The 13,516-nt window shown below is 44.7% G+C and overlaps 1 protein-coding gene across 1 annotated transcript in view; it reads right to left on the bottom strand.

The window, feature by feature from the left end:
* Window positions 1–13,516, bottom strand: part of LOC101902122 (uncharacterized) — a 53,408-nt gene that overhangs the window by 36,485 nt on the left and 3,407 nt on the right. Inside the window, exon 2 of the mRNA XM_059884003.1 lies at window positions 2,588–2,668. Coding sequence (XP_059739986.1) covers window positions 2,588–2,668 — 81 coding nt within the window. The remainder of the gene's footprint in view (window positions 1–2,587; window positions 2,669–13,516) is intronic.

Below are 13,516 nucleotides of genomic sequence, written 5' to 3'. Positions count from 1 at the left end.
TCTGAAACTGGAATGCATCTTGAGCATCGATTTTTAAAAGGTCCCCCAGGCAACATAAATAGGCAAGGAACCGAGAACCACTGACCTGGACACCCTCCCAAGATCTTCCAGCTCTCAAAACTCTGGGATCCTAATTCCTGAGCATGACTTTCTCTCACCCTTGTTATGGTCAACTGCAAACTACTCTCCTTTCCAGAACACAAAAAATTTCACACCAGTACAATAATAACCAACAGTACAGTAATAACCAACATGTATTTACAAAGAGTTTACACTTAACAAAACCTTTTCCCTTTACAAAAACACTTTTTCAACAGTATCTTTTTCTCTTTGCATTAACTCTATGAGAAAGTCAGGTTGGTTATTATGATTATTGACTTTCTATGGGAGAAGATATTGGGGTTTCAGAGATGACGCACACGGGCACCAGGCGTCTAACACAAACAGCATGTGGAGTAATCACGCCCGCGTCTTGATTAGAAACACGGAGGTTAGGAGCACACGCCTGGGGATCCCTACCACATGGGTCTGGATTTCACATCTGTCATTCCCTGGCTTGATAAACTGGGGCAAATTACTCAACCTCTGCATGTATCATCTCTAAAATTAAAATAACACAGATCCTTGCTCTGCAGCAGTGCTGCAAGAATTGGGTAACATTTCACATGGCAAACCTCAGCAGCAGATCCAAAAAATAGTAACAATGTTATTACTATTGCTGTTGTTACAGTTACTCCTTCTGTTACTCGCTTCCCCACCTGCTTTTACTGCTATAATTCCCCCTCCTCCTCCCCTCCCCCTCCTCCCCCTACCAGAACTAATAATAACATTCAGCCCCAAAGGCAGAGCCCTTCAGAGAGACAAGATTAATCACTGTAAACCCCCCTGAGCTAATCTTTACCCGCCTCTCACACATGCTCCCAAAAAACCAGAGGGCAACGTGAGTCATCCTCAGAGAAGCCGCTCTGTGAAAGCGGACACCCCAGGCACGTGTCCATGTTGAACCCTGGACGTGTCTGGTACAAAGAGCAAACAATCAGACTCTACACAGATGTTCAGCTGGCTACAGAACCCAGGGGAGAGAGGCCTCAGAGGCCTCACATCTGCCTTCGACGAAGACCCTGTGTCCTGTCCTGGGCAGTGAGGAGTACACTGGGCTACAGGCCTCCAGCAGCAGCCCCGGGGTCCGCTCCCGGGTTTCGGGAGGCCCCAGTCTTTGAGGGAAGTCCCCAGCCAGAGGTAGACCAGGCTCCTCAGTACAAGGGTCTGGTCATGTCTGCCCTGGAGCTGCCCTTGGACCGGCATTGCAGCCTATGGTTCCTCCCTCCGTTTCTCCTCCATCCCTCCTTCACAATACCAGCTTATATTGCTTAGTAGAGAATCCTCAGTGAAAAATAACACAAAACATCCCCATACATGTCAAACAACCCTGTCAAGGACAGCTGGTGGTACCTTACTCAACTAAGACACCATGAAAACCATACAAAATCTTTTGTTTCAAACTGCGTTACTGCATCACTTCCTAAGTTTATTTGGAAGGATTTATAGAGTTACAAAATATGTCTGACTTGTTCCTCTTTCTGATGAAGTGCCTACAGCGTGAGGCTGAAAAAAAGTGATTATAGATCATGTTCTATTCGTGTCATATTTGTTGTGCAAATTAAATTTGTTATGCCACATTAGCTCAAAGATATGAATATTTTAATAATGCTAGATCTATACATTGCAAGGAAAATGAGTTAGAATTTTAAAATATACTCAGTTCCAAGGAATTGGATTTCTTGAGGACACATTTTTCATCTAGAGAGGAAAGGTATTCTAAATTACTGCATTTCCAAAGTAACCATTTAATTTCATTCTCATTTTGATAATTCAGGTTTTTCTACATACTGAAAACATAAAAATAATCAAAACCATTAAAATGGTAGTGGGATCCAGTAATCTATGTGTTCATTATATATAACATTATTATAGTTAAGGATAACAACAATAAAATAGTTACTATGTGACAAAAGGTAGTCTACACTCTTTGTATATATTAAATCATCTGGACTCAGAAATATTTAAAACTTTAAGCATAATAATATCTTCTTATACATATTAACAATTTATTGATTATTTGTCTGGTAAATTAAATATTTCTAATGTTAATATTGTTATGGTGGAAAATAATAACAATTCAACAGTGAAACGGTTCTGACTATGTGACAAACAGAATTCTAGGCTCCTTATACATATTAACTCACTTAGCCTCACACACATTCTATAATTTAGGTGTTAATTACATTATGTTATCCATAAGGTATAACGTAAGGACCTGAAAAACAGAGAGGTTAAGTAAGCTTCCCAAGGTCACACAGCTGTATGTGGCACTTCCCGGATTTGAACCAAACAGTCAGCACAAGTGAGGAAAAACAAATGCTGACTTACCGTAAGCCACAGCCATTAAACTCTCACTGTGAGTGTGTGTCTGTGTGTAAACATATCAGTGTACATGTGAACGGAGTTACTTTACATCCCACCGATGTGACTTAAATGCATCTGAATTTTAAAATCTGAATATGTATGGTCCTGGCTGAGTACTCACCCTGAATATCAGAAGCACGTTCAGTGGGCTTTTGCAGCCTGCCTCTCTTGTCCAAGAGGGTCTCTCCTCTCTGAAGAGTGCCTGGAAATGACACAATGAATGAGAAACGCCACTGGCAAAGCCGGCTCAGCACTCGGGCCTGTCTGCTTTCAGGCCAGAAACAGAACTTTCCAGCTGTACGTCAATCATTTTGTCAGACCTCTCGTGCAGTCAATTAGCAGCAAACAGTCACTGAGCGCCTACTGTATGCCGTTCCCTCTACCAAAACCCAGAGCTTTTACAAGGTTAAGCACGGGGACTTCCCTGGCGGTCCAGTGGCTGGGACTCTGCCTGCCAATGCAAGCAACACGGGCTCGATTCCTGGTCTGGGAAGATTCCACGTGCCGCGGAGCAGCGAAGCCCATGAGTCACGACTACTGAAGCCTGTGCGCCTAAAGCCCGTGCTTCACGCCAAGAGAAGCCACTGCGATGAGGAGCCTGCAAACAGAGGAGCCCCTGCTAGCCACAGCCAGAGAAAGCCCACGCAAAAGCCGGCCAAGACCCAGCACAGTCAAAAAGAATAAATAAAACGACAAAACAGAAGGTTTAAGTATGACTCTAACACTGTTCTGAACTAGCAGTACTCGTATGAAAAGAATCTCATTTATATGAAATATTTATCATTTGTCCCTCTGAGGAACAGTCAATAAAACACCCTAGACTTTTGAAGATGATTCCAAGAGCAGCCCGCTTTTACAGTGACTTATGATACAGTTCTGATAATGGACTTTTTCTCCCAGTGTTACTGAGACATGATTAGTGCACAGCACTGTGTAAGTTTCAGATGGAGAACATAATAATTCGACTTATATGCATCACGAAATGACCACATAGTGGATTAACAATAGTTTTAGGTTTACAGCAAACTGATTCAGTTCTGCATACACGTGTATCTTTTGTGTTTCAAATTCTTTTCCCATTTAGGTTGTTACATAATATTGAGCAGAGGTCCCTGTGCTGGACATCAGGTCCTTGCTGGTTCTCCATGTCAAATACAGCAGTGTGTCCATGTCCATCCCAGACTCCCTAACTTTCCCTTCCCCCATCCTTCCCCCTGGTGACCATAAGGTTATTACAGAGTATTGAGCAGAGTTCCCTGTGCTGGACAGCAGGTCCTTGAGGGTTCTCCATGTTAAATACGGCAGTGTGTCCATGTCCATCCCAAACTCCCTAACTTTCCCTTCCCCCATCCTTCGCCCGAAGCCCCCGCTGCACACACGCAACCATACGTTCATTCTCTAAGTGTGTGTCTGTTTCTGTTTTGTGAACAGACAGTCCATCTGTATCATTTCTTTTTAGATCCCACGTATAAACAATATTATATGCTTTCTCTTTCTCTGTCTGACTGACTTCACTCAGTACGACAATCCCTAGGAGTACCCACACTGTTGCAAATGGAACTAATGATAATCAATGAACTTTTAAAGTCTTTACTCATACTCTGGAATTCCACTGGCCTGGATTCAGCTTAGGAGTCTTTTTTTTAGTATGGAGAAGGAAATAGCAACCCACTCCCGTGCTCTTGCCTGGAGAATCCCGGGGATGGGGGGTGCGGAGCCTGGTGGGCTGCCGTCTATGGGGTCGCACAGAGTCGGACACGACTGAAGTGACTTAGCAGCAGCAACAGCAGTTTATTGCTACCAACCCATCTCCCTCCACCCTCATGCACGTAACCCCATGGACTGTAGCCCGCCAGGCTCCTCTGTCCATGGGATTCTCCAGGCAAGAATACTGGAGTGGGTTGCCATTTCCTTCTCCGAGGAGTCATGTTGTTTTAACAAGTGACCTGATGCCAGGGACTAGGTTGGGTAGGATTTCACATCATCAGTGCCAACTTAAGGCTTACACTCCTGTTTTGCAATGGCTGGGTGCCATCTTTCCTCCTCATGAGACTCTAGCCTACCTGCCTCATTCATTATTACACCATGAGCCTGGGCAAATGTCAAACCCAGAGCACTCACAGGCGACACTGCTGAATAAATACATTCATAGATGAAGCAGACAGTTAATCACCTCTTAACAGGAGTCTGTTGAATAAAACACTTACTTGAAAGTATGAGCTCTGATGGGTGTGTTAAAAAACTTTACCATATTACTTAATAGACAGCCTTGATCTTCGTGTATTTAGTACTTCTGGCACTGACACCCAAGGCAAGTCGTAATTTATGTTTGTTAAGACACAAATTCAGACAGCATGGTTGTAAAAGCCGGTGGGAAGACCTCATTTAGGTGGTGAAAAAGCCTAGCAAATAATTAAACGTCCATATCTAATACAATCTTTCTCCTCTTCACATCATTCACAAGTGCACACTATTACATGTTGATATGATGTTCACGAGTCTAGATTATTGATACGACGTCTGGAAGCGAGATATGCAAAAGGGAGTCTTACATACACTTACTATTAGGTCACTGACTGTATAATCAATCAAGTTACTGGCAGCTTTTATGTTGAAAGTGTTAGTCGCTCACTTGTGTTGACTCTTTGAGACCTCATGAACTGTACCCCACTAGGCTTCTCTGTCTGTCCATAGGATTCTCCAGCCAAGAATACTGGAGTGGGTTGCCATTTCCTTCTCCAGGGGATCTTCCCGACCCAGCGATTGAATCTACGTGTCCTGCATTGCCAGGCTGATTCTTTACCACTGAGCCACCAGCAAGTTATTAGCTTAGATGATCTCATATTGATGGCTTTTTATATAATGTTTTGTACCAAGTGTGAGATAGAAATCTCTATAAAGTAAATTATACATTCCATTTACCTATCAGTGTATGGTATATTTATCACATATATTAATTTTACATGGGTAGTCAATATTTTGTTTCTCTAAATTTGTATCTGTATTCTCTAAATATTCCATGAAGAATGTGTTTCTTTAGAAATAAGAAAAATATTTTATTTCTTAAAATGTAAACTCTTACAGGAGTACAAATAACTCACACTTCTTTGGTGAAGTAATAATGCTGTCTTGAGAAAGCTGAGTGCCGAAGAATTGATGCTTTTGAACTGTGGTGTCGGAGAAGACTCTTAAGAGTCCCTTGGACTGCAAGGAGATCAAACCAGACAATCCTAAAGGAAATAAGTCCTGCACAGTCATTGGAAGGACTGATGATGAAGCTGAACCTCCAATACTTTGGCCACCTGATGCGAAGAGCTGACTCACTGCAAAGACCCTGATGTTGGGAAAGACTGAAGGCGGGAGGAGAAGGGGACGACAGACGATGGGATGGTTGGATGGCATCACCGACTCAATGGATGTGAGTTTGAGAAAGTTCTGGGAGTTGGTGATGGACAGGGAGGCCTGGCGTGCTGCAGTCCACGGGGTCGAACAGAGTCGGATATGACTAAGCGACTGAACTGGAGCGTGTGTTTGTCCAGCCACAAATCCACAAACATAGTTCAAAAGCCTACTTTCAAGTTTCCTGCTGTTATTTAGTTGCTCAGTTGTGTCTGACTCTTTGTAACCCCCTGGACTGTAGCCCCGGAGAAGGCAATGGCACCCATCTCCAGTACTCTTGCCTGGAAAATCCCATGGACAGAAGAGCCTGGTAGGCTGCAGTCCATGGGGTGGCTGAGGGTCAGACACGACTGAGCGACTTCCCTTTCACTTTTCACTTTCATGCATTGGAGAAGGAAATGGCAACCCACTCCAGTGTTCTTGCCTGGAGAATCCCATGGACAGAGGATCCTAGTGAGCTACAGTCTGGGGGGAGGGGGTTCTCAAAAGAGTCGGACACGGCTGAGCGACTGAACCACCACCACCACCCTGGTGGCCACGTCAAGAACTTCTCAAAGAACGTTCGTCCTGATCCTTGGCTACACCTTAAGATTCCCCTGCCAAGAACAGTGGTCGTCAGCCTTGACCACACTTTAGACTCACCTGGGAGCTGTCTGTTTCTTCCTGATGATAGTTTTGACCTCCAGGCTCCATCACAGACTAACCAAACCAGAAGAGTGAAGCTGGAGGGGCGTACACCCTACACTGCAGGAGGGTGTCCCAGGCCCCAAGGCTGAATCTGGGGAAATGGATGTGGTCTGTATTGTCTGCAAGGCCCTTCCTGAGCTGCAAGCAGAACCGGGGTGAGCAGGTGACTCTTCTATCTCAGCAATCTCTCCTCTCCCTCTCAACTGTGCCTGTGCGCAGGAGGGGCTTCCTCCCTGTGCTCAGGCAGGGACTTGCTCTAAATCACATCCTGAGCCCCCTTCCTCCACAGGAAGAAAGGACATCTCCGAGTCTTAGTCTTGAGAACTTTCGTGCTTAATGGTTTGCTACAGGAGAAGCCTCTCATACTGGCTGCTGCTGCTAAGTCGACTCTTTAGTCTGACACTTTGTGACCCCATGGACTACAGCCCAGCAGGCTCCTCCGTCCATGGGATTTTCCAGGCAAGAGTACTGGAATGGGCTGCCATTTCCTCCTCCAGGGGATCTTCCCTACCCAGGGATGGAACCCAGGTCTCCCGCATTGCAGGCGGACTCTTTACCAGCTGAGCCGCCAGGGAAGCCTGAGAATGAATTTCATATTATAAATCTACCTGTCTATTGGGATCTAGGACTGTTGATCATACCGGGGGATTTCTTTTTCCCCCAGGAAAAAATGGAATCAGTCTATACGATTCAACAAATGTGGCTCAATAATGCCTCACAATGGCTCTGCTACCAGTCTCCTGAGAACTCAAGTCCTGACAGAAGATTCAGAAATTATAGCTGCCTTTTCCATGTCAGCCTGGGTCCTTTCAAAATTTCACTTTGACCTGCATTTCAGACTTCTGGCCCATTCTGCTTGTTTAATTTGTAGCATTCCATATAGGGGACGCATCTGTATAGTTTTTAATATTACGTCACTTTCGTCTTAGAAATTCTGTGCAGATGTTGCAAAAGATGTTTTTGAAAGTTTATGTTTGTTATGGCTTTAAAATAAAATATGAAAAACGTTGGTGGACACTGACTAAGTGTGGACTATACTCTTTCCCAATTGCTCTGAAGTGAGGGATGACGGGGAGACATTTGGGATCACTCCCCACTCTACGAAATGTTCTTGGGAGAAGGGCACTGTCAGTATTTTCACTGATGTCAAAAGCAAGCATTTATTTAGCATCTACTTCTTTGTCAAAAACAAACATTATTTAGCATCTACTTCTCTGCCCCTATGTACAGGATGAGATATCGGTAGCACACCAATAGAATCACAGCTTCCTACAGGGAAATTTCACAGGGAAAAATTTGCATCCATTTATACCGATTTCATCAGCAATAGTCTTGTACCATTTCTAATATCCCAAATTGCCCAGATAATGCAAAAAAAAAAAAAAAGTCAAAACTATTCTTGACTTAACGCTAAACAACATTTATGCCAAATAGCATGCACTGCTCATCCAAACATATGTAAAATCGCAACTAACTTTTCAATGCACCAAACATCACTTTTAAGTCTTATTTGTTTTGAGGAAACACTCACCAGATGAATATGTATTGTAAATCTTTGTATATCTAAAGGACTGTCTGCCTGTTTTACACAGAGATTGCATTCTTGCTCAGTCACTAGGTTGTGTCCGACACTTTTGGAACCCCATGGACTGTAGCCCACCAGGCTCCCCTGTCCATGGGATTTCCCAGGCAAGAATACTTTAGTGTGGTACCATTTCCTCCTTCAGAGGATCTTCCTAACCCAGGGATCAAACCCAAGTGCCTTGTGTCTCCTGCACTGGCAGGCAGGTTCTTTACCGCTGAAACACCTGTGAAGTCCATATGAGACGCTAACATCTCAGACTATAATGAGAGGGTTGGGCTTTTGTCTTCTGGGTTTTTCGGTCACACCATGTTTCAACTGCCCTTGTTTGCCCTTGACTATTCTGGGTACCTCTGATGAGTGTAAGAATTTTTACTTTCTTGCAGCACAGCACTGAGCTCATTTCTTCTAATTTAGACCATTCTCTTCTCCAGCTCGATTCTCCATAGAGCCTGGGCTCCATGGAGATGCATGAAGGGCCAGTACCGAGTGGGACTGGGGTCGAATGTGTGTGTTCTGATTCATGGGCCAGAAGGAAATGGCAACCCACTCCAGTGTTCTTGCCTGGACAATCCCAGGGACGGGGAAGCCTGGTGGGCCGCCGTCTCTGGGGTCGCACAGAGTTGGACACGACTGAAGCGACTTAGCAGCAGCATGTTCACCGAAGAGGAGGTCCCGTCTCAGAGACAGCTTCAGCCGCTCAGGAGTGTCCGCCTCTCTGTGACCCCATGGACTGCAGCCCGCCAGGCTCCTCTGTCCATGGGATTCTCCAGGCAAGAATACTGGAGTGGGGTGCCATGCCCTCCTCCAGGGGATCTTCCCGACCCAGGGATGGAACCTGCATCTCCCGCATGGTAGGCGGATTCTTTACCACGGCACCCCAGGAAAGCTGTTATTTAGAGATGACAGCTGAATGCTGGCTTCTTTAACTCAACAAATATTCCTACTGCAGAGGCAACCGTGCTGAGACCGCCAGACCTCCTCCCCAGGAAGGCCTGAGCAACTAGGTCCATCTGGACTTGGCGATGCTTTCCCTCACTGCACACCCATCCTCTGGGGCACTCGCTCCCCCCATCACGGGCCCATGCCATTGGGTCACGACTGGCTGCTCACACGGACTCTTCAGGGACACGCACGTGAAGGAAACAGAACCAGCAGGAGTTCCCCTCCTGAACCTGAGAGGTTGGCAGTGAAAGAACTTTTCCACCAATGTGCTGAGAGGCTGCCAGCAGCCTCCTGGGGGAGGTCCAGACTGCAGGTGGAAACCCAGATGAGAAAAAAACTGGAAAAGGCACAAGGGTGGCCTTGGGATACTGACTAGATGCCCGATCCTGCCACCTCTACGCTTGGTCCAACCGCTAACCCTTCTGATACTTGTCTTTTCATTGGAGGATGATTGCTTTCTGGTGTTGTGAGTTACTGCTGTACAATGTGAATCAGCCGTTGAGTGACTGAGAGAGTGAAGTTGCTCAGTCGTGCCCGACTCTCCTCGACCCCATGGACTGGAGCCTACCAGGCTCCTGCATCCATGGGATTTTCCAGGCAAGAGTACTGGAGTGGGTTGCCATTGCCTTCTCCAAAAGTGAAAGTCGCTCAGTCATGTCTGACTCTTTGCGGACCCCATGGACTATACAACCCATGGGATTCTCCAGGCCAGAATCCTGGAATGGGTGGCCTTTCCCTTCTCCAGGGGATCTTCCCAACCCATGGATCCCGCACTGCAGGAGGATTCTTTACCAGCTGAGCCACCAGGGAATCAGCCGTATGCATACATATGACCCCTCCCTGTGAGACCTCGCTCTCCTCCCCGCATCCCGCCCCTCTGGGTCATCACAGAGCACCGAGCTGAGCTCCCTGTGCTATCCGGCAGTTCCCCACTAGCTGTCCGTGTTACACATGTCACTGTAGATATGTCAGTGCTGATCTCTCAGTGCATTCCACCCCCCGCTTCCCCACTGGGTCCACATATCTGTTCTCTGCGTCCATGTCTGTTTCTACCCTGCACACAGATTCATTGGTACCATTTTTCTAGCTAAACTGCCTCGAAGTTTGAAGAAACTTGAAACGTGAAGATACTTGACGCAGAACTTTCTCTCTGCCTCAGCCAGTCAGATACACCAACTAAAGATTGTATTAAACACACAACCTAAAGATTCATAACTCCTCTAAACAGGTATTATGTGTTAACTACCTCCTAGAAGCTGGCAGCAACCAGTCTGGACGAGACAGTCCCTGCTCCTAATCAACTCTGAACACAGAAGGTGGAGGCGAAACACATCTCTCACCAAAATAAGAGGTAATAAATGCTGTCACGATGCCCCAGGCCTGGTACCAAACAGAAGAGTGGGGTTAATATTGACGGAACTTGTTTGAATTTAATCCCAAAGGGCACCCTGAGACAGAAGGGTCTGTTTAGGCCTTGAAGGATAAGTAAAACGTAATACAACAGACAAATGTGAAAGTACATTCCAGCAAGAAAAGACAGCGAGCTAAAAATGGACAGTTTATCCATCAAGATTTTTTTTTTTAATTTTCGAACGCCTACTCCAGTCTTTGTCTTATATTAGACACTAAATAAAGTTTATTTAAAGAGTGATGAAAGGCATAAAGACAACTGATTAGATATATAGTATATCTGGAGGTAGGACCCTGGCCAATGACGTGACCGCCTTTTATAACACTGTTCTTAATGCAAATTTTGGTCTCATTACAATAACCAACTTTATGACACAACTTCCAAGAAAAGCAGTCATCATGAAGAGTTACCGCCGTAACTGATAAATGCAGGAAGGGTTGCTTTAATTAACTGCTACTCTTCCCTTTTTTTTTTTCTTTTCTAGATGCAAGCATGTTTCCTACACATTTTAAATAAATTCATGCATCCCATTTATTAAACCCTTTTACTATTTTGGGGGGCTTCCCTGATGGCTCAGACAGTAACGAAATCACTTGTAATGCAGGAGACGTGGGTTCAATCCCTGGGTTGGGAAGATACCCTGGAGCAGGAAAATATCAACCCACTCCCGTATTCTTGCCTGGAGAATCCCATGGACAGAGGAGCCTGGTGGGCTACAGTGCATGGGGTCGCAACGAGTTGGACGCGACTGAGTGACTAACACTTGGGTTACTTTACCACTTTTTAGTAAAATTATAAATAACTAAATGTGAAGACCATATACAAATTCCAACCAAGGAAAGGACTGAAGCGATAACAAGGTTGTAATACTTATAATGGCCAAACAGCACAATCCTGGACGCATAATGAGAAACACACATATTTAAATATCTCATTATTGAGAATATTTCTCATTTTTGAGCCAGTGTAGGGAAGTAGGGTCTGTGTACAGGCTTTGGAATTAGGGAGACTGGGGCTGATAATCTCTGCGTCTGTGTGGATGTAGGAAAACCATTTTAGCTCAGAATTCTCCTTTACTGTCCCACTTGACATCACTGTTGTAAAAGTTACAAGAGACCTTGTGTACAAAGGACTGACATGGGATGGGCAGTCAATAGGTACAATCATCATCAATAGTAGAATTCCAGCAAATAGGAGTACAGGCTAAAACGAAATAGACCAGAATTATTATTTAATCCCTTTGAAATGAGGTGATTAGATAAGTGGATGTTTTGGCAATTAACGGTATTTTTTTTTTTGATAACAGTGTCAGTAATGATCAGATCCTGCAGTCCAAATTAAAACAGAGTGGCATTTTGGTGAATCTGATGAAGCATAAGTCACCAAAGATGACATTCTGCGTATTACTCAGCAACCTCACTTTCCTGACACTGATATAATTTCCCCAATAATTCCCCCCACTGGAAGATCCTCCACGTGCAGGATAACAAGAAGGCCTATTTGCAAATATCCGTACAAACTGTGGATCACAAACAGTCAGGTCAAGGGCAGCGTTGTTTAGCAACAACAATAAAAAAATAAAAATTAAAAAAAAAAAAAAAAACAGGGCAGAGAATACAGATTTTCTTTTATTGGGCTTATAAAAGTATTTAGGACTCTGTCCTGCATTTGGTATCCCTCTCCCACCATCACCCCCAATCACCAATACCTAGCTACCAAAGACCTCAACTCCTTTGGTATAAAAAGATATTTTTTAAGTATGAAAATTTTGAAAGCTTATCTGGCCCATCTCACACTTATGCAGAATATCAATTGCGAGTAGTATAAATAATAGAAACACCTGGGAAAAAACCTTTCCATTTGTGATTTCTCAGTTCAGTGTATATTTGGAACCCTTCACCTGTGTAATTAAAACAAAGTTTATACATAAAGGTTACATTTAAAAAAATGCTTCTCTAATGGAAAAAAGCTTGATATTTAGTTTCTAGGCTATGCTAGGATCTGTACTATATATTTTCAGATGTATCCAATTTTCCAGATGTATCCCCTAGTTTTAAACTACACACACACACATATATATACACACACACATTAAATACATACATTTGCATATGTGTGCATGCTTGAGTGCTACCGTCGGTCCAGTCGTATCCCACTCTGCGACCCTATGGACCTTAGCCGTAAGGCTCCTCTGTTCATGGAGATTCTCCAGACGAGAATACTGGAGTGGGTTGCCATGCCCTCCTCCAGGGGATCTTCCTGACCCAGGGATCAAACCTGCACCTCTTGCGTCTCCTGCATCAGCAGGCAAATTCTTTACCATTCTTTACCACTAGCACCACCTGGGAAGCCTATATATATATATATACACACACACACATATATGTCAAATACATATTACATATGGAATTCATATAGAGTGTGAAAACAAATATTTCCATTTAGAATAGAGTCACTGAGTTTTACTCCAAGTGGTCAGTTCTTCTAGCATATTTCTAACAGACAGAAAGCAGGTGCAACGGAAAAGGCACTTATATTATGAAGAACTGTTCTGCTCGCAAGATTTAGAAATTCAGTTTCAACTCATTGAAGAAGACAAAGAGAAAAGGGTGGGTGTGGTATGGGAAGACCACAGTTGCCTCCCCAGGCCCAACAAACGCCATCACACCTCCCAGGCCAGCTTCTCTGTCCCTGTCTCTCAGCGTGGTGCTGTGCTGTGCTTAGTCGCTCAGTCATGTCTGACTCTGCGACCCCATGGACTGTAGCCCGCCAGGTTCCTCTGTCCATGGGATTCTCCAGGCCAGAATCCTGGAGTGGGTAGCCTTTCCCTTCTCCAGGGGATCTTCCCCAACCCAGGGATCAAACCCAGGTCTCCTGCATTGCAGGTGAATTCTTTACCAATGAACCACCAGGGAAGCCCTGGCTCTGCGCTAACTCCCTCTAAACAGCCTTTATTCCCTCCCTGTGGTGTCATTCACCAACAGCTGCCTACCCTTCCTCCTGAGCAACAACCTGTGGGAAGGAAC

This window comes from Bos taurus, chromosome Y (assembly GCF_002263795.3).
Source record: "Bos taurus isolate L1 Dominette 01449 registration number 42190680 breed Hereford chromosome Y, ARS-UCD2.0, whole genome shotgun sequence".
NCBI lineage: Eukaryota > Metazoa > Chordata > Mammalia > Artiodactyla > Bovidae > Bos > Bos taurus.
Note: the sequence above shows the minus strand (reverse complement) of the source record. Positions and strands in the feature narration are given on the sequence as shown.